The sequence below is a fragment of the Leiobunum rupestre genome, chromosome 8, assembly GCF_980474605.1.
Source record: "Leiobunum rupestre chromosome 8, qqLeiRupe1.1.hap1, whole genome shotgun sequence".
Taxonomy (NCBI): domain Eukaryota; kingdom Metazoa; phylum Arthropoda; class Arachnida; order Opiliones; family Sclerosomatidae; genus Leiobunum; species Leiobunum rupestre.
In genome coordinates, this window is record NC_143391.1 from 49,908,654 (window position 1) to 49,936,274 (window position 27,621).

General features: G+C 38.2%; 3 protein-coding genes across 5 annotated transcripts in view; all 3 read left to right on the forward strand.

The window, feature by feature from the left end:
* The window catches only part of LOC149933628 (uncharacterized), a 163,755-nt gene that overhangs the window by 31,650 nt on the left and 104,484 nt on the right, over positions 1-27,621 (forward strand). The window lies entirely within an intron of this gene.
* Positions 6,568-8,220, forward strand: LOC149933630 (uncharacterized). Of its 3 annotated transcripts, XM_090156837.1 has the most exons (4): positions 6,568-6,661; positions 6,746-6,805; positions 7,605-7,780; positions 7,858-8,220. In XM_090156837.1, exons 3-4 carry the CDS (start codon positions 7,694-7,696, stop codon positions 8,125-8,127), a joined length of 357 nt encoding a protein of 118 aa, XP_090012963.1. In that variant the 5' UTR covers positions 6,568-6,661; positions 6,746-6,805; positions 7,605-7,693; the 3' UTR covers positions 8,128-8,220. The 3 variants fall into 3 exon arrangements, with proteins under 3 accessions (XP_090012963.1, XP_090012964.1, XP_090012962.1); XM_090156838.1 differs by having other exon boundaries at positions 6,568-6,805; positions 7,569-7,780; XM_090156836.1 differs by having other exon boundaries at positions 6,568-6,805.
* LOC149933631 (uncharacterized) lies at positions 9,765-12,533 on the forward strand. Its single transcript, XM_090156456.1, has 3 exons — positions 9,765-9,947; positions 11,403-11,573; positions 12,265-12,533. Exons 1-3 carry the CDS (start codon positions 9,887-9,889, stop codon positions 12,531-12,533), a joined length of 501 nt encoding a protein of 166 aa, XP_090012582.1. The 5' UTR covers positions 9,765-9,886.

The following is a 27,621-nucleotide window of genomic DNA, read 5'->3' on the forward strand; positions in this document are numbered from 1 at the left end:
CCTTGAAGATTATTGACCACAACGAGTTGTAAGGTATGTGCAATACAGCCTAATCGAGTCCATTTGGATTTTTGAATAGTGTTTTCGACCAGAATCCAACTAGTATCGCTCCAGGCTAAAAACACATTTAATTAGTTAAAAATGAAATTTGACTACCTTTCAAATTTCACAATGGTCGTTGGGCGAAAAGGTAACTGAAAAGAACTCCGTCTTATTTCCTCTAGCTTTCGACTTGGAACCACTCTTATTACTAATATTACCATAGGTATTAGGTAACATAATACTCATAAGTATGCCACTCTCCCTTTGCTCCATATAAAATTCTTAAATGAAGGTCTGTTTCACCTGGGGCTTGTTAAAACGTGGACTGTAAACCTTTTCCGCTGCATTATTTGTTCTAGTGATCCATTTTGACGCGCCTCATTGGCTAGCGACAGGGATTTCCGTTTCCTGATGACGTCATAAATACGCAATGACGCAATCGTTTTAAAACCAACCTTCATTACACGATTGTACCCAGTGGCATACTTATGAGTGTTATGGTACTTATGATATTACCATCGTCCAACTCATCAGTGGTGTCATCATCGGAATCGTCAACATCCCAGGGTTCCGAATACATTTCTTGTAGATTAAAAGCTTTAATCATGTTACTGGCGTTGTCGGCGCAAACTGTAAGAACCGATTTTTTGAGGGACAATTAAAGGTCTTTCCACAGCCAATTAGACGGATTCAAGGTTGGATTTAGGGCCTGATAAGGAAAGATTGTTCAAAGGCACACCAACATAATTTACCACCACTTTCGGACAGCGCTTCTTTTTAGCCCTACAACCGACGTTGCTTATTTGAACTCTGAACTGACCACAGCGCGTACCGTGAACATTCACTAGGACTAGTGAAATAAGCTGTCATGGGGCCTCATGGTCCGTCGATTATAAAATGGGGCCTCACCTTGCCCGATTCTTAATCTGCGGTGCCTCAAATAATTCTCAAATCTTATGGTCTAAGCAAGCCTTAATCCAACCCTCAGTAAAACTTAATTACCCGCGTTGACGTGACGCCAAGATTACTAAGAATTTGTTCCAGTTTGGCAAGTATGTTTTCCCCAGTGTGTTTTGAATCGAAATGTGTAAAAGCCAAAGTGCGATGTTCCAGTTGGAATGTTTCATTGATGTACTGCCCAATGACCCCCCAAGCGAGGGCATCGGCTGCTACGTTTCCTTCAATTCCACAGTGTGCTGGATACCATAGAAGATATAAACGTTGTAATTGGGCTGGAGGCTGGGACTCCTAATATTAGGCGGATAGCGATGTTTTGCAGTTTTTGAAGTTTTTTGATGTGGGTTCGAGCAGCGCTGGAAAAGAGTAGCGACCCATATTCTATCTTGGAGCGAATATATTGCGTATATAACATGTTCATGGATTTTTTACTTGCACCCCATTTTGTCCCTGCGATTGCTTTCAAAAGATTGATCCGTCGTTTACTCTCTGCCTGCAGGTTAGTAACATGAGGATTCCAGGTCAGTTTGTTGTCGAAGATTATACCGAGGTATCTGTACTGTGTCACCTCTTCCAAAATGTTTACATCAATGTGGAGGGATATATGATCAGTGGTTCGCTTGTTACTGGTAAAAATTAAATATTTACATTTGTCATACTGCAGGTTGAGGTCAAATAACTTGTTGTATAGTGACCCCACCCTTACCGCAATTTTTTCACCAGGTGAATCCTCCACCTGGTTTCATCAAACCAACCCATACCAGCCTGGTAATTTTTACCAGTTAAATAATCAGCAATCAATGCCCCCGTATGGTATCAAGTAATATGTCAAACTGTATAGGCAATCCGCAATTTTCAGCCCAACATAAACCGGTTATGCCCTCTGTTATACCAATCCAAGCCCAACCATAATTTCTACCGCCATCAGTTGCTCCTAGTCAAAGTTACTGGCAAGTGCCGGTTTCGAGACCACCTAAAATCCCTCATATTAGCTTAGCAAGGATGAACATTTTGATCCTAAAGACTTTAAAGATAGTTTACTCGATTACCAAGACGCCATACGAATAGCCGAAGATGATCTACTTAGAATTATCCACTACTATTTGAAGGTCAAGCCAAGACCTGGTATCTTAGAAATAGGGCCGCAATAACTCAGTCATAGAGAGACTTTGAAACCCTTTTTGATCAACAATTTCTTACAAGCTTCCATAATAATAAAATCTGGTGTCGCATTTATGAGTCCCGACAGAAAGTTGGAGAATTGGCAGTAAGCGTATGTAGAAAAATTGATAGCCTTATATAATCAACTATCGGATACTAACCGCCCCTCGGAAATTATGATAATTCAACAGATTCAAATGGGTCTATTACCAAAATATAATGCTTTATCCGAGGGGCAGTTCACTCCTTCGTAGAGTGCAGAAGTAATCAAGGTTAAAAATTTAATTGGATTAAATTTAATACAGCCAAAGCTACAGACATCAAATTTAATCAGATTCAATCAACCAAGAGTGCAGATTTAACTATGGGAGTGAACTGCCCCTCGACTTTATCACAGTCTAATGCGATGTATACCTTACGAGATTAACAGATGGCCGTCATGAATGCTGAGCCGATCGTACAAGCATTTGGGGGTCCTGAGCCTTACCAGGCCACAAATTGGGTATAATACTAACCAACAGTTGCAAAGACCTACTAGAGTAGCTGCACTTAAGATTAAAGGAAGCTATGGGGATATTGTTAAGTGGGAGCTTCGAAATTCTGATCGCAGATGCGTAAAGAACTCTTCAAAACATTTTTACTCATTCGTTAAATTGGAAACATTGAAAGTAAGTCAGGCTATCCAGGTTTGTATGAGGAAATCGAAAAAAAAAATTAGTTCTTATTATACAGCCGGTTATCTTTCGTCTGAGGGTGCTCTTGACACGCTTGTAAAGGAAGATGATGGTTTTAGAGTGCTTGAAAGATTACAGTCGTCTCCTTCGTATTGGCAACACCGGCAGAAGGAAATGTTCGCTTTGCTTAGACAATTGGTAATTGCGACGCTTTTCGTCACGCTTTCTGCCGCCGAAAGTAAGTTGCCAGAACTTTTAAATGTTTTGCGCGTAACTTTTGGTCAAAGACGTTTGGATGATTGAGAGGCTTTGTCTTTAGGTTACGCGGAAAAGGCGAAACTAATTCAGAATTATCCAGTTACTTGCGTTGATTACTGTTTTCGAGCTCTGCTTAAAGCTCTTCAGAAATTAGATCGACTTGGTGTCATTGAAGATTACTACTTTAGGATTGAAATACAGCAAAGAGGCTCCCCTCTTCAACATGGTTAAAAGGGGAACCGAAACTGAAGGACGATTTGTCTAATGCCAAAGAAATAGAAGACTTTATTGATAGTTTGCGCTGCAGATAAAGTACACAATGAATGTTCTACAGAAGCGGCTTCGCAAGATATTTTTGATTAAATTACATAATTGAAATAAACATCATTTTAACTATCCTCAGCTGGTTTTTACTTTTTAGCGTAATAACATACTCGAGTTGAAGGGTGATGGGAAACGGAGTGTGGGGAATGAACTATATCCCCTCCGAGGAGAGGTAATATTACGGGCTTGACCGACTAATTAGTTAGTCTTTGACAAACCAACAGGGTCTATTGTTTTGCTTAATGAATTAAGCCTTTAATTGTGCATTGATCACAATTAAATTCAATTATTTATTGGAGTAATTTGTCATAATTCTTAAATGGCAAGTAAAAAAGTGTGGAGTCAGGAGGAGAGAGAGGCCTTAATTTCTTGTGTGGAACAGCCAGAGTATGAGGGCATCCGACTGTATAAAGACGGTCAACTGTCATCAAGCCAACATAAGCAGTGGCTACATAAATGCAATTGGCAATCAAGGTGAGGAAAAGTGGAGCAAGGAGAAGAGCGATGCCCGGAAAGCTGCAGCCCAAGTCAGCGTATCCCTGCGGAAAACTGGTGGTGGTCCGAAATCAGACACGTCACAAATGTCCCCATTAAAGGACAAGGTGATGGCTCTGCTGCCTTCAGTTGCTTATGAAGGAATAAGTAGTTTTGACAGTTCCTTCCCTCCAATTAGTGCCAAGTAAGAGTCGTTTTTCTGAAAAGTAATATTCAAATTCAAATTGGATTTCAAAATGAATCTTAGTAACACCTCGACAACTTATGAGAGTTTGATTGATGGCCAAAGGTATAAACACGGAAAAACAAATTGAACATTAATGAAAACTAGTTTTGTTTCAATCTCTACCAAGTTGCAGTTCGGCTCCTCAAGCAGGATTGTGCCGAGGTGAAGCAAGGTTAGAAAAATTGGAATGCAATTGATAACTTTATGTATTGCACACAGTGGCGCAATCAGGGAGGTAGCCCTAGCAAGCGCTCCCTTTATACACTGCTTTTCGTCCTGAGTACACAAACTTCACAAAGTGCACGAATTCGTATTTCCTACCAGACTTGGAAATAGCGAGAGTCCTGGGACCAATGGCAAATCGAGGTCGACTTGGCGAAATGAAGAATACCTCCATCAGCACCCCTCCCCTTGAAATTTTTCCCAACCGCCGAAGTTTTAGTTGGCAAAATCATGCCTTCGCCTATAATTCAACCCCTTTCGCTACGCCCCTGATAAGGGGGCCCTTTAAATAATTCATTCGAACGGTGGTACCTGCCTATTTTTATAAAGTTTCCTCCATTCCGCCTACCCCCTTAGGCCAGTGGCCCTCAAAAAAATAAAGTTAAGGGGAATAAGAAGCCTGTAGGGTCCCCATTACCAGCTTATTTGACCTTGAAGTTGAAAGTGCAATAACACAATTTTTGAAGTAGCCATCACCAACGAACCTATGACAAAAAATTATAACAATAGTTTTTAAATTGATATGCAGTTACTTACTTACTTAGCATTATTTAGCCTGTAATATTACTACAAACATTTGAATGGTTTCTTATTTTGAAAAACTTTTCAGACCCGATGCTTTAGCAACAGTTGTGATTGAGTTGGATCTGGACCAGCTGCTGGAAGCTGCCGGTGACAGTGAATGTGGCGAAAATTCAAATTCTCAAATGATCTTACAGGAATTTTCATTTCACCCTTCACCGTCTGAGCCAGCTTCGGGTAACACTGATTTTATTAATAAATATTGTTGAGGTGAAAATGCATTTTGAAATGTAAATTTTGACGTCAAAAGCTACTGGCTACAAAACTATTGAGAAACCGTACCTTAATAGTTTCTGGCTGATTGGCCATTGTCAGTTGAAAGAAGAAAGCTTAATAAAGAAGCATTCTTTTAGTTTCTAGGAAACGCACACTACCTTTTAAGGAAACACTAACTGAATCCCTCAATGAAGTTATTCAAGATGGGAAGTGGTACAGCCACGAAATCAAAGCTTTGAGGTTTCTGTGGATGCGTTGCGTGAGTAATTTGACAAACATACAGCAGCAGTGGAGAAATTAGTAGATGCTCAGCTTCAGCAAGCGGTTGCCCAACAGACGCAAGCAGATGCCTTAAAGCTTATGGCAGAAAATTAAGCGAAGCAAATCTCTGCTCTGCTAGCCTTGGTAGCAAAGTTACCTGGACAACCTACAGATGAGTCCAGCTCTTTGGAACTGACCACAGAGAATGATTAAGCTTCCTTGAAAAATAAAAGTACCATTGAAACATTTAAAGAGTAGTTGTTTTTGCTGTCCAAATACACAAGGGCGTACATTTTTGACTTCTCCATCACTATGCACATGCTATCCAATTATCCCAGAATATTTGGTAGGTGTCACCACATTGAGGAACACATCTGAGAATAAGCATAATTGTGTTAAGCTGATTGAGCTATTTCTAAAAACAACACATTCCTTTGTACGCTGAGTGGCCACATATTGTCCAATGGGAATAGATCAAACGACACATTCTAAATTGCTTACGTTTCATAATTTGCTGCCACCAGATTTTGGAATGACTGGAGGCTGGAGCACTAAACAGAATTGCAACCGAAACTTCCTGCTTCACACTTGCTGTTTACACCCATATCATTTTGCTAAATTGATCTTGGTAGTCCTATCTTTTCCCAAAAGGGGTTTTACCCATCCGAATAAAGCATAAACATCGTCTTTTGGAATTTCAAATTGAAGCAGAAACTACTTATCATTAATAATTAGACATAACAAATATATTTTTCTTTTATAAATTTGTACCTTCTATTGCAGCCACTCTAGCATGTGCCATTTTAAAGAATAACAGACGACAGTCGTTAATTTATTCCCGGTAGAGGGCGACACAGCCGCCATAGTTCATCGGGCCGGAAATCAGAGTTGATTTTCAATGCCGGAACTGAACCGGTGTGATCTGATTTGAACTAGCTTCCTCGACCCTGTATAGAGGGCAGCTGTTTATTCAACCTCGCACGTCACGCTAATGACATCCAATGAGACGCTGCTTCCTCCGATACACCACGTGTCGTCTCGGAGCCAATGACAAGGCCAGAGGCAAGAAGGCGCGGCTTCACTTTCGTGGGCAAGTCTACTGAATTACCTCGTTTATCTATTGTGTGTTTAGCGTGTTTAGTTTTCAAGCGTTATGGTTCATTTATGAAGAAAATTTCAAGTGGTATACATCGTGCTCTTACATCTATGTTGGTCTGGTTTTTAACTGGGTCGTCATTACTTCGTAATTTATTTTAAACGTTTTCTCGACGGATTAAGATGTTTACTGCAGTTGATAAATTGGGATTGTTTGTTTTTATTTATAAAGAACCATAACTATTCTGTCTACGGTCATTTATTGTACGTTGTAAGCCGTGTATTGCTAACGGTAAGATTTTTTTCGTTTTTCCTTTCACATAATTTTTTCAACTTTCGGTATTTGGGTTTATTTATTCTTGATTTCAAAGTATTTATATTAACTTGTTTCTTGGTGGAATATTCTTTTATATTTTTCTATTGGTTATTTTTGTTGTTGTTTAGTACGTCTAACTCACTGTTGTAACTACTTAATTTATAATATTCTGAATAAATTAAACTCGGTTGTTTCGTCTCAGTTATTTTAATTATAATTAAAATTTTATACCGGGTGGGATTGAACCGGGATAAAGTTTTTAGTAAACAACTCTGAATTGCGGAGATATATCTTTAAGGGTCATAGCAAGGGAAGATTTAAAAATAAATTCATTATATTGAACCTTATTATTTTCTTTATTTTTCTATAAAGTCTTAGATTTTTTTATGGATAGCCATCTAAAGTCTGTTTCGGATATGATTGAATTATTGTATATGTCAGAAAACTCGGTACATACTCTCTATTTTCTAATTACAAAATACTTTACATGTAGGATTTGTAATTTTAAATAGTTTTTAAGATAGTATACTGTTTTTATAAAAATAAAATAAAAAATATAATCTGATATTGTTTAAATGAAGAATTAAAAAAAATATCGAATTAAATTTAGTATCAACCAAAACTAATTGTTTTGGGGTTAGATACTCTTTAAAAAACATTTACAATATTTTTGGGGGGTGATTACCTATCTGTCGTTTTCCCCACTTTTTCTCAAAAATATGATTTTGAATGCTAACAGACTCGCGACGTAAAGGGAGTGTTAATTTCCTTTTAGAACAAAAAAACTACTACCGGGAGGAGCAGGTTAAAGGTAACCGCACTTCAAATCACAACGCTATAGAAATGTTCAACTAATATGTTTTTATGGAGCTTCAAATTCGCTCAGCACTTATTTTGTTACCCTGCATCTTTGGAGAGTCTGTGGACTTATTTTTTACTATAGATGTACATGTAAGTGAAATATTTCAGAATCAAATAAATTAATATAAAGTGTCTATATCGACAACTCTTTTTAACATTCTTTTAAGCAAACGAAAAAAGCCACATCAACTATGGTGTTTAACGAAAATAATGTTCTTGAGGCCTTAGTAGAAGTACACATTGAAAATGGTACATTCGACGTCGGACCAATTGAAGATGCTGTTGCAACAATCCTGGCTGGTTATTACGCATTTAATATGCAGTACCCTGCCTCTCTTAAAAAGACCATGGAGTACCTTCAAAAAATCGTGATTAAAATCGAAGCCTCTAAAGTATCGAACTCAATGGACCTCATTGTAAACCAATTATTATTATAAATAAAATTATAATTTCACTGGTTCTTTCAATTAGACATGGAAATATAATTGTAACACTGATTTAAGACCGTCTAGTGAACATTTAATTTAATAGCGTACCTTGAAATCAAAATATGGATATAAGGCGCTCCAAAAATTAACAGTTCATTGTCTAAAGTCAACACTAAGTATTGGACGGTATTACCTAAAGAAATAAATCTATATTGAACCACTGATATTCAACATTACTATTTAAGTTATTACTCAATATTAAATATTTTCAGCTCCCAAATCATAGAATAGGCCTTTCAATAAAATAAGCTACGCTTGCTTAACTTGTTTTTATGTAGCTCATTCGTTACGAAATACGTAGAAGTTCAGTTTAGTCTACACCTAAAAACAGGGTGCCTCGTCGAATTTACTCTTATGTCCAGGGTTTTCTTAGTAAAACGTCATTGATAGGTCACCCGTGACGCAGCAGCAACATCGAAACAATAAGGCCAATGTTACTTTATAGAAAGGCCTATTTAAAAATTGATGTTGATGGGTTTGGTGTTCACTATCGAACAGGTATCTTTTCAATTTAGGACCAAATAACGTTCAAAATTAGATAAAACAATATCTTATATTACACGAATTTAAATTCAATATAATACAAATAACCTCCCAATTTTGAACATAACAACTTTCAAAATTGGAGATTTAATAGCGAATATTACATTAATTAGACTCCAATATCGGACAAATAACCTCCCAATTTTGAACATAACAGTTTTCAAAATTGGACAAATAAATAGCTAATATTACATGAATTAGACTCCAATATCGGACGAATAACCTCCCAATTTTCGACAATTTAAGTCCCAAAATTAAAATATATTTGATGCTTTATTATAGAATATTGGACAAATTAACTACCAATATATCTCGTAATATTGTGCAATATTTGATCCACATAAAGTCCAACGTTGCACTTATTGTTTTTGTGCAATTTTGGACAAAAATACGTGACGTCTCAGTGACAACAATTTGGATCATGTTTTGTACAATTATGAACGAAATTTTCTAAGAGTGTATTAATATAAACCTAAAAGACACGTGCTCGTGCTACCTGGGTAGTACCCAACGATCGCTCAATTATTTGCTTATCGTTATTGTTAACTGAAGAATTAAGAAAGGAGTTATAATATGAAACTTTTTCTTGTTGTCAATGCTCACACTTTCTTTAACCATCTAGAATAACTTTATTTTAAAACCTTTAGTTTCATCTTATTTATAAAAGTGTTGCAACATGTAAGAGCGAATATTGTGTAAAAAAGAACTAGAGAAGCAGCTAACTGTTGAATTCGTTTAAAAAGCAGGAAGTTTGTTGACATTTTCGTCGTTAGGGTTCCACGAAATCCGTGCCAAAAATTAATGTAATAATATTTCTAATATTAAAATCCCAAAATATTAACATCTTTGCTTTTTAAGCCTAGAACGTGTACGCAAGGCTGTTAGTTCCATTATTTCCCTACAATAAGCAATATTTCTCAAATTGATTTAAAAGGTAAATTGACAATTCAGTGAGTACAACTTTATTAGTTTTTGTTATTTTATATTTTATTGAAATAAGTTTTGAAAAAATAAGTGGTGATTTATATTGTTTCGTGGCTTTACTCGTGGCGTTTTTTGTTTGGAGTAGAAGGACTTGACTTTCAATTCGCTCTGGGAAAAGGCATATAACGCTTCTAAGTGCCAAAGCTTGAGTTACAGAAAGGGGTTTCAAAGTATCTTGGAAATGAACTGTGTGGTTCTCGCCGCGTTCATACTTAGCGCTCTCTGCCCTACGAATGCTGAAGGTAAGTTTTATTGATAAGGTTTTATCTAATATGTATTTCCAAATGTCTGCCTCTCTAAATACTTCCACACATTTGCCCTAGTGCGACAAACCTTTCAAAATTGCATTCAATGTCAAAATTACATGAATCGCTCTAAGGTTTTAATTTATTTGCACGTGAATGGAGAATTTGAAATTGGTAACCATAATAATCTCTAATGACAGCCTTCAAAAGCACACTTTGCGATATAAGAGACTTTAAGAATGTAAAATCTAGCCACTTGGATTTCATAATTTACTTTTCGCCAGCCAAAATCTGCTTATTAAGCGTTAGTCTAAGTAGGTTTTTGTAAGTGTACCGTATGTAGCCTAAGGCGTTAATTTCGCCTGGTGATGAAATTTATCGAGGTATGAATTATAAATAAAATTGAAAGTGAAAATAACCAGGGCAAAATTTCTTTTAATCAAGGAGGAAAATTACGGCTTAGTTAGTTTAATTTGTTTTGGCACTGGCAGTTGCGAAGGGAAGCGGATTTTTAGGGTATATAAGCGAATGGCGCGTGCTTTCGGCTTTTCTCGCTGTACTGGCAGCCGCAAAGAGAAGTGCGTTCACAGAAAAGGGAAGCAAAAAGCGTGTGCTTACATATCAGCTTTTATCGCTGGCAAGCTTGATCACTTTTGTTACCACGAATAAGCATTCAATTTATTTTGTAAATTTTTAAACAGCATCTTTTCGATTGAATGAAAATAGAAATCCAAATTAATGAGAAATACGTTTATTTGCGATTATCAGCTGACTCTGTAGTAAAACTGCTTTTTTTTAAGAAAAACAAGGAGTTTTCTTGAACGTTTTGCGGATTGAGTCAACGACAAAAGTTGAATTATTCTTTGTCTTAAGCAATTAAATAAAACGCGGATAGGAAACGGACATCCCTACTCCAGATGATAGACAGGTAGTTCGTCGTTCCTCGTAGAAATGAATGTATTCGGGTTCAATGTAGTTGTTTTGGTCTTTATATCGTCTGCGTAAAAGAAACACAAGCGCAAAGCAGGGAAACTGAACAAGGTCCTTTGTTAAGGCTTCTACGGAACTATTCTCGATGACCTCTCGGATCAAAAAACTATCCGCTTTATCTAGAAGAGCGTTTCTCAACTTTGGCCTCCGCAAAAGTTTTGCGTGATTTAATAAAATATTTAATAAGGCCCCCATAATGGACATTAATATTTACTCGCTCTTCTCATAAAATCTTTCTACTACTACAGAAAATGTGATTTTTATTACGCTTTGCCATTAATAGATGGCGGTCTAACCACTTTCGACATAAATATTGCCGGAAGGTGCTTCTACATAGAAGCGCTTTCTTTAAACGATTTGCAATTTGTGTGTTTTTCACATTTTTAACCAAAGCCGAGATTGGCTTTCAATGTCTTTTCAGCTTAAAACAAAGCTTAGATAATTTTTGTTTTCATTAAATAGACTGTCCTGATCACGAATTCCACAAACACCCCAAGCATCGTTGTGCGGGTATACCTCATTCCGCTTATGGACGGACGATGCACACATGCTTCATTCCGTGTAAAACTGGGGGAACCAAATCTATCATATGCGACAAAGGAAAGTGGCTCGGACCCTTCAATCACTGCGGGGGTAAGATTTCACACTGAATTGCGCGATAGTCCGGAGCCAAGCACCACCATTTTCATACTTGATCATTTCTATATAGATTCATTTATTCATCTCTTAGAAACGTTTAAAATACTTATTCTTCATTGCAGCAACTTTAATTTTTAGATTTCTAAGATCAGTGGATGAAAATTATGTCCCCCTTTTCTAGCTTAATAGATGTTACTCTTATCAAAATAAATATTCGTTTAGCCCGGTCACTATTTAAAAGTTTGCAAATACATTCTTTTAAGAATCCTATATCAAATATTTATTTTCAAGCAACGTCCAGAAATGGGCAGCTCTCGTGAGCGGCTTAGTTATTTTGAGCGGAGATGAGTGGTTAAATGTCTTTTTTACATTAGCGCCCAAATACCGCTCAAAATTCCCTTGTATGGCCACGTGAAACACCAAAGAATATATAAACTAAATTGGCACTTTTTAAAATGAAATACTAAATAATATTTCAAATACCATGTAAATTAAGTATTTGATTTAAGAGCCAATAATTTTGCAAACTATTGGAAATAAGAAAAATATCCATCACCCTTTCGGAATATTCAGCTATTTGATCAGAAATCGGAATATTCGTGAACATTTATCAGGGAACGAATATTTGATTTATTTGATGTAACGAAATAATTTTTACACCCGGAAAAATAATTATCGTTGACAGAGTGCCCATCGACAGACGACGGTGACGAAAATTGCCAGCGCACGTCGTGCAAAGGAATCGGATTGCAAAAGGCCAAATGCTTTACACTATCCAGGGTCAGTGGTGACCAAACATGCCAATGTACTTGCAGAAATCCAATCTACGGATCGAAAAATTCATCATATTCTGACTGCTCGAAAATGAAATGCTTGAATTCTAAAAAGGCCAGATGTGGCCGTTTTAAATCTGGCATTTGGCGTTCATCTTGGGAAATTTGTCAATGCTTTTAGGCTCAAATTTAGAGTCTTCGGACACTAACTGCAAATAAAATAAAAATAAATATAACTGAATATTTATTATTCGTACACCTCGACTCATAATTTTTCGGGTTTATAGAGCATATGAAGGCGCAATTTAAACTAGGGAGAATGAATATGGTGTGACGCTCAGGGTCTGGTTTTTCGTCCAGAACGGGAGTGGATGATGGAAAACGTCAACGGCGTGAGCTTCGTGTCAGTTTTCGGGAGCCAATGAGAATTGATGACTTATACCTAGCTAATTATTATTGTCATACCAGGCTGAATGGATAATCTTAAGATAGAAGGACGTTGCTGTTTGCGCGTGATGGGGATTGGGAGTCAAATGGCTTAAAGAGAGAAAGCCCACGATCGTAGGGGAGTGTCAACCGGTTTTTCTTACGGAAATGATTTTTGGGGCCGGATGCTTTCCGAAAACTGATCGAGCTTTCCGGAGTTCAATAATGTTCCGCCAGTGCTCCTCTCCTTGGCTCTAGCGCGGCCACTACGCTCCCAATTCCCAAAGACCACAGTGGATAATTGCACTCAAACATCGCGACATCGTACCTTTTGTCATTCGGGTTGATCTAGCCTTCCTAATCTTAGGGTGAATGGAATTTTAGAAAGAAAAATAGGGAGTGACAAAACACGAAGAGGGCCGCCGGGTGTGATCTTCAAAAGGCAAGTGCGTGGGCCAGGTGTGAACTTCAAAAGGCACTTAAAACTTAAAAATTCCTGGGTCCAATAGGTCTTCAAGACGCGAATCTCGGATCAAAAACTAATTAAAACGTAAATAAAATAGCAAGAACTTCCAAAAGTCCTATTAGTATGATTAGCTTGTAATTTCATTTAATTCGATTAGATTTTAGCTTTTATTTTTGTCCCTTTTCCTTGCGTACTTTTCTACATTTTCTCGTGTTTTATCACTCTTACAATTCTGGTACACGGGGGGTTCTTATTGCTTAAGCCTACTCAGCCTATTTGTGAATTCGCCACCAATTGTGGCATTTTCAGCAGCCAAAATGGCAGACGTTGAAATGCAATTCCGCAAATCAGGGATGACGTCAAAGAGTGAGTCAAACCGACAAATTCTCCAGTTGGAGTCCCGATGCTTTCCCCCTCTTGTTGTCATCCTCCCGCCCCTGAAAGAGAATGAAGCTTTCAAACTAATTGAATAAACGACGCAAATATTGAAAACGCTATCACAAATGGCTTAGCTGGATTTCCCAAATGTCGAATGTTCATTTGATTATGACGTGCGAGTAAAGGTTTAACAATACTAATAAAGCGTTTGATTGTCAAGAGAATACAATATTTAATGGCGCGTGTTAAGTAGGGATGCAACGGTTCCATTTTTTGGACTATCTCGGTTCCGGATCTGGTTACGGTACTTAAAATTTTAATTTATCGATTCCGGTTTGGGTTCTGTTTCTCAAAATTTAGAACTAAGCGGTTCCGTTTCCAATACGGTTCCAGTGTGTTTAGTATTAATTAAAGTTAAATACACAAGCAATTCAAATGAAGTTAAAGATAAATAAAATCCCCCAAATTAATTTATTTATAATTTTATAATTTGTTTTTGATAAATTAAAACTTGCATTTTAAATATATAAAACCCTTAAAAATGGCTTTGTCTAGATGACTTAGTGTAAAAAAATTAAAAATATTGCTACTATTCTCTGGTAGGGAACTCATGTAAGCACGTTATTTGTTTATTAAATAAAGTAGGGTAAAAATGAAATATTCTGTTTGAAAATTCCCACGGTTTCATCGTTTCAATTGGAGGAGGGTGGGGGGGATGATGTACTCTCAAGTTTTGGGGAGACATTGCCTTCCCTTCCGCTCCTCATTTCAGGGGCGTAGGAACGCTTTAGAAGTTGGAGGGGGCAAAGAGAAACGAAACGGGGGTCAAGGAGCTTAACCACCGATGTAGAGTGAGTTACCGGTGCGAATGTCATTAAGGCATTGAGAGTAACAACAGTTTTCATACGAAGGGTTTTTAAGTCTTTAGAGTCGTGTATAAATTTAAGATACCCAAATCCACAATAATAAAAGAGAACGGTTTTGAATTTTTAAAGGAGTGTAGCTTCACCGAATGCATGTGTTACTGTTTGACTACTATGTCAATTGGCGGGAAAAGACACTGTTGATCTTCCATAAGCTGTATATGCTTTTAAATTGAGAATTTGAGCTTTTGAAGATTTCAACTGACCAAAAAGTTGAAGGGGCAATAACATTAATTCCCCCCCCCCCAGCAAAACTGAGTTTTGACGGTTCCCGCCAAAATATTTATTTTTGGCGGACGAAACCAATAAATAACGAAAAATATTGGAAAATAAATAATAGTTGCAATTGGTTTCATCGATCTATCTATTATAGTTTTCTAGCATAATTAAAAAGAGGGCCAAAATTTCAACTGTCGAAGACTTTTTAAACAGAGTGTACGTTGTTTCGATATTTATGCGACGGTTATTGTGGTACTATTTATAAAGTTTTGGGCATAAAGAAATATTTGAAACAAGTAAAACATTAACTTGAGCTGACAAGAGAAAAAACTAGGCGAGGCCTCGCGTGAGTGGACTGTACACAGTCACATAGGCAATTTGGGGGCCCCTCGATGGAAGTCTGCCGGGGCGTTATTTACGCCACTGGCTTTACTGCTGTTTCTTCTCCAAGTCGGTTGCGAAGAGGATCAAAAATTATGCTTGCGGCCCTCAGCTATTTGTGTGTTTCGAGGCACTCCACCCCAGTACGCCCCCCAAACCCTTTCTTCCATGGGGTAATTTCCGTGCAACCCTTTTCCCCATAGTCGAACCACCGCAGTAAGGCACCCTCCCCCTTTTAACCATGCGAGAATTTCCGTGGCGCCCTTTTCCCCATAGTCGAACCACCGCAGTAAGGCCTCCTCCCTTTTTTCCATGCGATAATTTCCATGGTACTCTTAACCCCATAGTCGACCTTCCCCCGTAAGGCCACCTCCCCCTTTCCCCATGCAATAATTTCCATGGTACCCTTTTCTAATCTAAAAATTCGAAATGGTTTTATGTAGTCTTTACCTATCTACCCCTTTTCTTTAGCATCCCCTCGGAGCACGAACGGAGAAAATTTCCACCAGCTCTCGCTCTGTCTCGCTTCTGCTAACGCCTCTGACACCCCCTCTAGCACCTCCTACCATCCCCCTCCACATCTCTACAAAACTGTTCCGTACAACTCGTTCCTATCCCTGTCTAGCGCCCCCTCCCCTCTCTCGCAACCCGTGGCTCATACCTCTTTCTCTTGCGTCCCCCTCCTTTGAAACTTACTAACGGACGGACGGACAAAACTTTCCCATAGAACTCACTGCTAAGAGAGCTACGCTCACTTCGCTCAATTATATAAATTTAGGAACGTTCTTTTGAGAACTGAGGTTGTCTTCCCTATTCCCAATTTTTATTTAAAAAAAGTTCGAGAAACAATTTAAAGCAAATTTCAACAAGTTAATCAGAAACATTAGCTTATATTTAGAAAATCAAGGGTCTCCCCCTTAAATAAACATTCTCAAAATTACTATAAAAAACAGCCGAGAATGAGCAATGAATAGCAATTGACAATTAATTTTTTATTGAAAATAAGATATTTTAGACACATTTAAAATTGTGAACTTATCAAATCGTATAAACTTTGAAAAACATCCTTTAAAAATTTCCTTGCCTTTTTTTCCGTCATTAAAAATAATTTTCTGAAAGATGTTCGAGCAGAAGGTACGCGCTTTAGCTTTCCTATTGTGAAAACCCGCTGCTCTATTCAGCTACCAGTGAAACAAGACGTACGACGGCCAGAATATACACTTTCCGTCTAATGTGTTAAGTTTGTTTCAGCTATTCACAAAAACCCGCAACGCCGGTGACATATCCACGGCCATACATATTTGCACTTATACCTATTTGTTACTTGTGTGGTCACACTTATTTTTACTTCAGGTCATACGTTGAAAGCACGGCACGAACGGCCTTGAGAAATGCGAGAGGAATGCACAAACTCAATTTGCAACTAGATTTTGTATTATGAATTATCTTTAATTTTGACTAGAAACTAAACCCGTTTTGCCTGAATGCTCGTATTTTCTCGACGACGTTCGGCCATCTTTTTATATTTCATTTCTAGCCGGGAAGCCGAAAAACGCATGCGCGCAGTCGTGAATTGAATATAATTCAACCTGTGTTGCCACGTCAATTTGCCGTTGTATAGGGCTCTTGATGATCTACACAACGCAAAATAAGAGGAATGTCCCCTGCTTGGCTACGTTTTTTCGCGTTCCCAATCTTACCCGATCTCTCTCACTCTCACACTCTCTCACTCTCTCACTCTCTCACTCTCTCACACTACTCTCTCACTCTCTCTCACTCTCTCTCACTCTCTCTCACTCTCTCTCACTCTCTCTCACTCAGTCTCACTCACTCTCACTCACTCTCACTCACTCTCACTCACTCTCACTCTCTCTCACTCTCTCACTCTCTCTCACACTCTCTCTCTCACTCTCTCTCACTCTCTCTCACTCTCTCTCACTCTCTCTCACTCTCTCTCTCACTCTCTCTCACTCTCTCACTCTCTCACTCTCACTCTCACTCTCACTCTCTCTCTCACTCTCTCACTCTATCACTCTCACACTATAACACTCTCACACTCTCACACTCTCTCACTCTGTCACTCTGTCACTCTGTCACTCTCACACTCTCTCACTCTCTCACTCTCTCACTCTCTCACTCTCTCACTCACTCACTCTCTCACTATCTCACTCTCTCACTCTCACACTCTCACACTCTCACACTCTCACTCTCTCACACTCTCACTCTCTCACACTCTCACACTATCACTCTCTCACTCTCTCACTCTCTCACTCTCTCACTCTCTCTCTCACTCTCACACTCTCACACTCTCACACTCTCACACTCTCACACTCACTCTCACTCTCACTCACACTCTCTTACTCTCACACACACACCAGCCTATAATGACTCGTATACTATATATAGTACGCGATTCATAAAAATTGCATCATATAGTGTATAACGTAAAATCTCTTCATCTTTGTGGTTTAATACAGTTAAAGCAATGCATTATTCCATCATTATTCTTTCTGCACTTAAGCAATGAATTATTCCATCATTATTCCTTCTGCACTTAAGCAATTAATTATTCCTTCTGCACTTAAGTAATGAATTATTCAAACATTATTCCTTCTGTACTTAAGCAATTAATTATTCCATCATTATTCCTTCTGCACTTAAGTAATGAATTATTCCATCATTATTCCTTCTGCACTTAAGAAATTAATTATTCCATCATTATTCCATCTGCACTTCATATTTACATTCGGTAAAATAAAAACATAAAAACTGGTACTATAAATACTTTTGAATTCGATCAAATAGTATTCGATCATTTGAAGGTTCGATCTTATGAAACAAATGACAAATGGGATTCGATCAAATGGAATTTCGATCAATTGCAACGTATAATGTTCGACTGTCGATCACATATTTTTCGATCAAATGAACCAACACCAAAATATCTTCCTATATTTTAGAAGGTTAAAATATCTTCCTTATTTTAGAAGGTAAAAATATATTCATATATTTCAGAAGGTAAAATATCTTCATATATTTCAGAAGGTAAATATCTTCATATATTTCAGAAGTTAAAATATCTTCATATATTTCAGAAGTTAAAATATCTTCATATATTTCAGAAGGTAAAATATCTTCATATATTTCAGAAGGTAAAAATAACTTCCTATATTGAAGTGGTGTTTAATAGTTTAATACCTTAAAATACTGCGGGACCCTTAAACGACGTTTTGATCAAAGACCGACCCTAAATCGACTCTTGGAGCTGCAAGGGTAGGGCTCAGTCTGATACTTAAATCACTATCACAGGCCAATCGCCATTTAAAAAAATAAATGCTTGGGTTGTTAGTGGCCCTGGTGACCATTTAATTAATTCAAAGTATTTTCCCTTCAAGATTTTAGTTCATTAAAAAAATACTATATTAATACCTAAAATTGTTTGGTCTTTGTTTCTATAATGTGTGCTTGGACTTGTGTCAATTGTGTGAAAGCCTGATTAGGAAGGTTAAAATTGGTCAGTGTCCAATTTTTGAATTACACTACCTAGGATCTATTGGCCACAGGTCCAGTTTAAAAAAAATCCTTATTTCTCAGCCTGGTAGGGCTACTATGAAAAGGTGTTAAGAGAGTAATTCGGATTTTGTCGTCTGCTAGCCTAAATCTATCTGCTAAAGAGACCACAGACAGCCATTTTGGAAAAACGTTTTTACTCCCGAGTCAAACCATTCTCCACCACAAAATCGGAGTAAAATGACGTCACAGCGTTACTATTCTAATCCTACTCCCAAATCCCGGAACAAGCGAAAAGAAACACCTATAATGTCATTTCCCTCATACAAGAAAGTAGTTTAGTATACTTTGGGTCTTGGTCGAGGCACGAAAATAAGCTGAGGAAGGAAATTCTTAACCGTCCTTACATGGAACTTACATCAAATAAAATATAGACAGTGGCGCCGCCAGCAATAGGCACGAGTAGGCACGTGCCTACGTGGAAAACTAGAAGGGGCCCCAAATTTATTAAAAAATGGGGCCCTATTTTTTCATATTGGTAAATTTTCCGTATTCGAACTAATAGAGAAATTGCTGAAACATTTACTCCATTTCATAAGGATAATACCATATGTAACATAATTACTCATAAGTATGCCACTTGCTCTATTTTTTCACTAACGGTTTGTTTCACAGATATTGCGTCACCCGTACCCTACGTAATATTTGACGTCATATTTGATGTCATAATTGACATCATCGAATCTAAAATGCCGATGATGCCGTCGTATAATTAGCTCTACGTCTGATAAACCGATGGCCATTATTTTAGTAAAAACCGGTTTGAACAACCAAGGCTTAGGAGCTAAAATGAACTACAATATAGTGTCAAGTTCTGTTAATGTAATTAATTTGCAAATTAATGAAATTCTCGGAGACTCACGTTCTAAAAGAAATTTGCATTGTCAATTAAAAGAAGCAAGTTTATTGGAAAAAATAGTCGAAATTCAGGTTGAGCTTTTCTGGCGCATCTACAAAGTTGGAGTCTTTGCCAGACGTGGGCAAAATTCTGAGTACTAAATAAACTGTGAGAATTCAATTAATCTAACAAAGTTCATATTACTTTAACTCCATTCCTATATTATTGTTAAAATAGTGCCGTATAATCACACTATGTTTCTTACTTAATGATCTGTACTTATAAATTTTTACTTCCGGTGAAACAATCAATTAAATATAAAATTTAAGATTTATTTATAAATGTTGAAGCTAAATGTGTATTTAATGTTAGGCAACAAGTAAGTATCTTCTTCATATTTTCAATAATTTTGTCAACAATTTATTTAAATATAGGGTATTAAAAATTATCGTAACCTATTTTTTTTAAACTGCCCGCCCAATTTAGTTAGGTTAAGACTTTTTAACCACAACTTAATTGAACAATAGGTTTCCAAATTGTCCGATATTAGAGGTAGAAGTTGACATAACAGCAGGGCCGGCGGAATATTTTTTTCACCCGGGCAAGGGGGATGTTTGGCGCCCCTCTTATGTTGAAACTAAATTAAACTACCCCCACCCCCCGTAATAAACATTACCATGTCAATGTTATAAATTTACCGTTTTCATAACAATAAATAATCCCTTTGATCCCATTTTAAATACTTTGTGTAAACATATTTAATAACTTTTTTTATGGTACATAGTCATTTTACATGGAGCTTGAAACACTACGTATGGTTGTAAGACTAATATACCTTAAGTACATTAATTATAATGTCCATACTGAATAGTATCACGGTATATATATTTGAAATATAAGAATTAAGTTTCCAAAGAACCCGTGAGTTAAAGATAAAAATAATGAATATTTTAATTTTTAACTCAAGGGTTGTCCTTAGTAAACTTAATTATTTTATTCCTTACATTAATTGCTTTAACAACGTAATTAAAACACTCTTGTGCGGGATTTTTTAAGACCTACACTTATGAACTTTTTCAAAGCTGTCGCTTGCTTTTCTGCTTCAACGGCTTTTCTTCATTTCCTTTTTTTATAAAAAGAACCAGAATGCTTCTTTTTCTCGGAAATCTTAATTCAATTCAACTTGACTCTAATTAATATCTATCTAACTATAACTAATAAATGGCTTTCTGCGCGTGGACGTAAAATGGAGGAGACTAACTGTAACCACGGACACACGACAGATGAAATCGTACCGATAGACTGCTTTTGAACTATCCATCGAAAACGATATAAATACATTTTAGAATATTGAATGCAGGTTCATAAGAGCCTAACAAACCAATAGAAGATGGCCTGCTAGTTTATTTATCATAAAGCTGGATAAACGATAACGAAAAAGCAAGCAAGTACAATGGGGCACCAACCCACCGGCTGCTGTCGACTCCGGGCTAGCGGCCAAGACTACCAAAGCTCTCCGCGTCTCCCAGGTGCATACCTCTGTTACGGCGGCTTAGATTGTGGGCCACTTGGGTCTTCATCCCATTTCTGTCCTGACTGAAACTCGAGCTGATCGCCGGAACTATTCTTTGTTCATCGTCTCCATTCCTGCGCAAGAAGCTCCCCTTGCTTTTGCGCCAGAACGTTGGACCAAAGGAATCACCGTGGACTTCTATCGTTCCCCTGCTCAACAACCTCACGCGTCCTGTGCGACAGAGCAGCGGGATACTCCACCATCATCGCATTAACTACTAGGTCGAACCCAGCTCTCCCTCCTGTACACCAACATCGACTCGCTTAAGACGTAGTACTACGCACTCCGTGCCTATATTGATACGCATCGTCCTCCCTTCATAGCGCTCACCGAAACCAAGCTAGATGCTACCATATCGTCTTTCGAGCTTGTTGGTTTACCGGAAAGACAGGAACAAACATGGAGGTGGTTTTTGCCTGGCCGTCCACAAGGACCTCAAGTCCTACCATCGGCTCCTCATGTTTCCGTCTCTGATACATTTATCGGCCACCGACGGCTACCCTTACGTACACCAAGATACAATATTCCCTACTTGGATGTCTTGCCGGGGGGAAGTCCGATCTCATCATCACCAGTGACTTTAACTTTCCCAGTATTGACTGCGTTATGCAGAAAAATTCCTCGTCAGTGGCAACGAGCTTTCTACATACTCTCCTGGCCTCTCACCTCACCAGCGTGTCACTGAGCCCACCAGGGTACGTGATTCAGCTGCCAACATCCTTGACCTGGTTCTGGTTTCCGATGAAAACATTCTTGAAACTGTCTTCCATCTTCCAGGCATCAGTGACCATGATTTTCTCCTGCTCAATATTTGTGGGGTCCACCCCTACTAAGGAATCCTCCTAGATCGGTTCCTGACTTCAACAAGGCCGACTTCGCGTCCATGGCATGCTCGCTCTCTAATATAGACCTCCCCGATGCCACTTCTATTGAAGAGATGTGGAGCGCTTTCACCTCGGCCGTCAGGCCAGTGGTGACGGATCATGTTCCCACAAAGCATCTATCCTCCAGGTATAATCTCCCGTGGGTAATAATAATAATAATAATAATAATCAGCCGTATTCTGCGTGACCCCCTAGGCAAGAAGGGAACCGCCCTCTTGCTTAAGAAGCTCCGGTTGGCTGAAATGTTTGGCGGGAATTCTCTTGCCTTTGCTTTTCTATTGGCTGTGGTTACGTCATGAGTGTTACGTAACATTTTGACTTCCGGCGCTTGTTCCGCCATTTTGGTATCATTTTTAACTATGGCGCTACCCGGAGCTGTTGCTGCTGTCGCCGCAATAGTTGCGTTAGGCTTAGAAGAAAATGCAATTTATAGAAGAGACAACAGCTTGTAAAGGTATCGCCAAATTTTATTTAACATTTTTATGAATAAAAAATCATGTGAGTTATTTCATTTCCACACCACCCTGAAGGTATAAATAATGGTGTGCTTTTACGAGGTATCCCATCCCCACATTCGTTTAAAATAACTGAAATTGGGTTCAGGCCTAAATCCTCTTGCATCATCATAACCAGAAAAATTAATTTAACGCCTAATCTACCATAACAGGTGGCTGCAATTAACCAAAAGTGACTGCTAGCAATAGCTGGCTTATTGCTTCCGTCTTTCGCTCTTCAGAATCTGCCAGTCTTTCAAGCGCATCAGCGAACCTTCTACAACTGTCGGCCACTACTTCAAGAGCTGAAGTATTCCTCTCTGAGGTATCAGCTACTCGGATCAAAGTGTCCCTTATTTCTTGCTGAGTTTCCTTTAACTCAACAATTTCAACTGCGAGTTTTTGTCCTCAGATGCAAAACCGTCCAGAGCATCACCAATTATCTCCTTAAACAGGAGAGAACTATAAGAAGAATAGGGTTGAGCTCCAAGTGGAAGTTTCCCTGCCTACGACTGATAACGGCCAAGCAGCCAGAAACTGATTTGAGGAAAGCGTTCTCAAATCAGTCTCGTAGTGGATATTATAAAACCATCTCCCCGCCAGGTATTGCCCTTTTTTTTGCAAATATTATGCATACTAAAGTTATAAATTTTATCTGCAGATGTTTTTGATACCACTTCTGGGGAAGCACTCGGAACAGCTACAATTGGGGTGGTACTGGCTTCGCTGTGCTCTTGGAAGCTATGTGTAGAGCTTTGAACACTTTAACCCTATTGACCGTCATCGAAACCTATAACAACATTTGTATTACTATGAACAACAAGTCAAAATTGATAGCAATCTTACTGGAAATGGAAATTCCACTTGTGATGTCTTGCCACAGCATTAAATATCCTCTGAAAAGGATTGCTATCGCTGGCATTTTCTTTAGTTGATTGGCCATCTCTAGAAGTGTATAATAGCTAAGGTTAATACGAATAATACAATTTATTGGTAATTATTTATCAATTACAGGGCTATTTCATCCACAAACTGGAAGGTCTCTGGAGCATTCCTTAAAAAACAATGAAATTTGTAATTATTAGTGCTTTACACATATTCGCATGTTGTGCCTGTATTTAAATATTTTGGCTTTGTTTATTTTTGCATGTAAATGTTTGGGCTGTATTTAATTTGTATGTTGTGCTATGGTTTTTAATCTTTTTCTTATTTTCAATTATTCAGTTAACCATTTTATTAAGCTTTTACCATTGAATTTAAATTTAACTATAGTGGTTTTAATATTTGGAATGTAATACGCGGTTTTATTTTTGAGAAAGTACGTTAGAAATATGAATGTTTACTCTGTACTTCCAGAAGCTGCTGCATCATTTGCAGTGTCGATAACACCTGGTGTTCCGGCATATGACACCTCTGCAAATAGAGCTTTTACCCTCTCTTCCAATGGAGTAAGTTCTGGCAAATCAAATGCCGATCCGCCGCCAGTTTGTTTGATTTTCGCATTGATTGATGCGGCTTTAGCCCGGAGACTCGATTTATTCTAGTAGAAATATTCCACTTCTTGCGGTTGTCAGAGGGATTTCGATATTGAGAGCCAAGGCTGTTGACTGCGTCGGTTATTTCGATCCAGTATTTGTGCTGCTTTATAAAATGTATAAAATAATTTTTATAGAGCTAACGCGAGAAATTTCTAAATTTCTCCCAGCATGCTTTTATTAACCAGAGCTTTCTTAATTAAGATATGTAATACACCTTAATGTTGTCGAAGTTCTGAAAAGTTTCGTTAATCCATCTTTGATAGTAGGATATTGGTTTCTTTATAAGAAAAGGCTCTGCCTTTAACCTGGTGCCATTACCAAGGGTAAATGTTCTCAAGATTCAAATTTTCTTAGCTTGTTATACAAATAATCAAAACCAACAGAAGAGGATGTTTTTATTTTAACATATAAACAAAATTATACCATTAATTGTTACAACATACTACAGATTGATTTTGTAATGGTTTTTATTTTTGTTTGTTTATTATTGTATTACAACGATTAAATTGGGTTGAATAAATGCAAATTGAAAATAACAGCAGCATTATTGCATGTTAATTCTACATTATTAAAAGAGGTTAGGTAATACTTAAACGTCAAGAGGTTATGTTTTATGAACAAAATTTGTTTAAATAATTTGTAGGTAATAAAAAAGACTAGAATGTTTAATTTATGTTATAAATAATTCTTACAAAAAATAATTATTTAACTTATCAATTATTTTTAACAATAACAAATAGATGGCAAATAAAATGATATTTATTTTTAAGGGTTACAAATAGATGGCGAACTGAATGTAGATAATTTGTGAGGGTCACAAATAGATGGCGAATAAAATGATATTTATTTTTAAGGGTTACAAATAGATGGCGAACTGAATGTAGGTAATTTGTGAGGGTCACAAATAGATGGCGAATAAAATGATATTTATTTTTAAGGGTTACAAATAGATGGCGAACTGAATGTAGATAATTTGTGATGGTCACAAATAGATGGCAGGCCACTAAGCTGGGAACTGAAAATAAACAGACTATTAAGTTATTGCTTAGTCCAGGCCATATTAAATAGTCTATGAGTGCACTGCCTTAAGCTGAACTGAACTATCTATATCATCTTTGCGTCATAGTAATGATGTGTGATAAGCCAATAGAAGGGCCAAAGCAAGAAGGCTTGAATGGGGGGAAGGAGAACTGTTTCCTGTGTATTTCAGCCAACCGGAGCTTCTTAAGCAAGAGGGCGGTTCCCTTCTTGCCTAGGGGGTCACGCAGAATACGGCTGAATATTTATTTCGACAAGCAGGCGACCACAGAGGCAAAGCCTATAATTAGTGGTCACCGGACAACACAAACAGAAAATGTAAAAAATACAGAAATAATTAAAACAAATAAATTTAACAAAAATATTAAATAGGATACTAGGAATAAAAAATTGGAATTGATTAGGAATTAATACAAAGCCAAACATCGAAGAAACATTTTGACGTGGAGGAGCGAAATATAGGAATAGAGAGGGCAGCGCAATTCTCCCTAATGTCACTAGGTAATAAGTTCCATGTTATCGCACACCGGATAAAAAACGAATGTTCGTATGCCAGGTATCGGGCGTACTGAATGAAAAACGTAGGGCAAGAATGTCTCGGATTTAGGGTCATGTAAGCATTAAGGTAAAAAAACGGAGATCGAATAAGTCGTTGGGAGTGGCTCTTCCCTCAGACGTCTGATGCGCTTCACAAAGCGTAGGTACAACCACTCCCGGAAGTACATTTCTGCTGCCAATGTACAAGCCTTCAGGCGGCATCGTGCTATTGTCAAATTTGCACTCCGAGCTGCGCGCACCCATCATGTTGACAAAGTAGTGTCGGATATAACAACTCACAGAAAAAAGTTCTACCATCTAGTCTCCAAGAACGCGAAATCAGCGGGAGTTCCCGATCTCTCCAGCTCTAGAACGACGTTCACCACAGCAGTAGAAAAAGCCAATCTCCTGGCGTCACCTTCTGACGTACTTTTCCGGCGTATAATGTAGCCGTAGTTCCGCACTTAGCGCCTCTTGCACATCATCTTCTCAGTCAAAGGAATACACCAGCTGTTGACCAAAGTAGAACCGAATAAAGCCCCTGGCCCTGACGGCATCCAGTCAATTGTATTGCACCAGTGCGGCGATGCATTAGCGGCTCCGCTTACGACCCTCTTCCAGCTGTCATATGACGCCAGTGCTATTCCGTGTGATTTGAGTCTTGCTAACGTCACGCCGATACCCAAGGGTGGAGATAAATTCGATCCTGCTGAGTACCGCCCAATTGCTCTCCTGTCCGAAGTTCTGAAAGCCGATGAGCATGGCTGTGCGTCTGCCATTTCTACGCATTTCTTCCAGCACAATCTGATGAAATCGTTCCAGCAATGCTTCAGGAGTAGCTTCAGCATCGAAAACCAGCTCCTGTGCTGCGTCGAGGATTCGAAATCTTACCTTGAGCAGGCTGGCCGTGTCCTTGACTTACTTAAAGCATTTGATTCGGTCCCCCACAAGCTTCTCAAGGCAAAGCTCCACTCTTATGGGGTCCGTGGTCGCACGCTAAACTGGCTCTCTGCTTACCTTTACGCCCAGGAACTAGCATTTTTTTTTTAATATTTTCGTTTAAAGAAGGCTAGTTCCGGGGCCATTGTTCAAGGGTAAAAGTTCAAGCCTAAAATTTGACGAGTACGGCGTAACTCGGTTGGTATAGGGGTCGGTTTTGGAAGTTACGCGGCCAGCAGATATTTGGGTTCGAATGTCCATCTACTGTGTCGTCGCTTTTCCACGCCAAACAAACAAACAAACGCTTAACGACATTCCGTCCATAGCAATAGTGTCACTTCGAATATATTCGATGTGAAACTAAAAAGTTATCCGATAGCGCAGTTCGTACCCAATATAACCAAATGAAATAGTTGCTTACCATATATAACCTAACCCAACCTGAACTAAACTACCGACGTGGAATAGTTGCCTACCGTGATCAACCTAACCTTAAAGGTGATAATTACCCTAGACCCTTACTTTTCCCCTAGACGAAGCTAGAATTTCTCAAGTTAAAGAAATATCCCCTCTCCCCTCGCGCCCCTTAAATATTAGCTGGCGCCTAAATGTCGCTGGACCTAGATGTACAGGCTTCTAAGTGGTCCCGCCTAAATGCCTGTTCCAACAAAGTCCTAATGTTCTTAATATGAATTACCATAATAAAATTAGGTTTACATACGTTTCGCAATATTTGCAAATTGCTATATTTTCTTCAACTTTAAAATGTTCCCACACAACGCTCCGGTAAATTCTTCTCTTATTGACGTTTTCCGAATCCACTAAGTCACTCGCAGCTTCCGCCATGATATCGGTACGTGGGAAATTCAGCTATCTTAGTAACCCGTAACCCTTAGTCCGATAGAATGGTTAGTTACGGTTAAAACGTTTGGTTTAACCGTGATTACTTTCGAAGTTATAAAACGGTTAATTTTCTCTTTAATCCGTGAAACACGTATACTCTAGTGGTTAAACTTCGTCAGGACGTATAGCTCCTTTGTTATTGGTTAAATAAACAGTTACAAG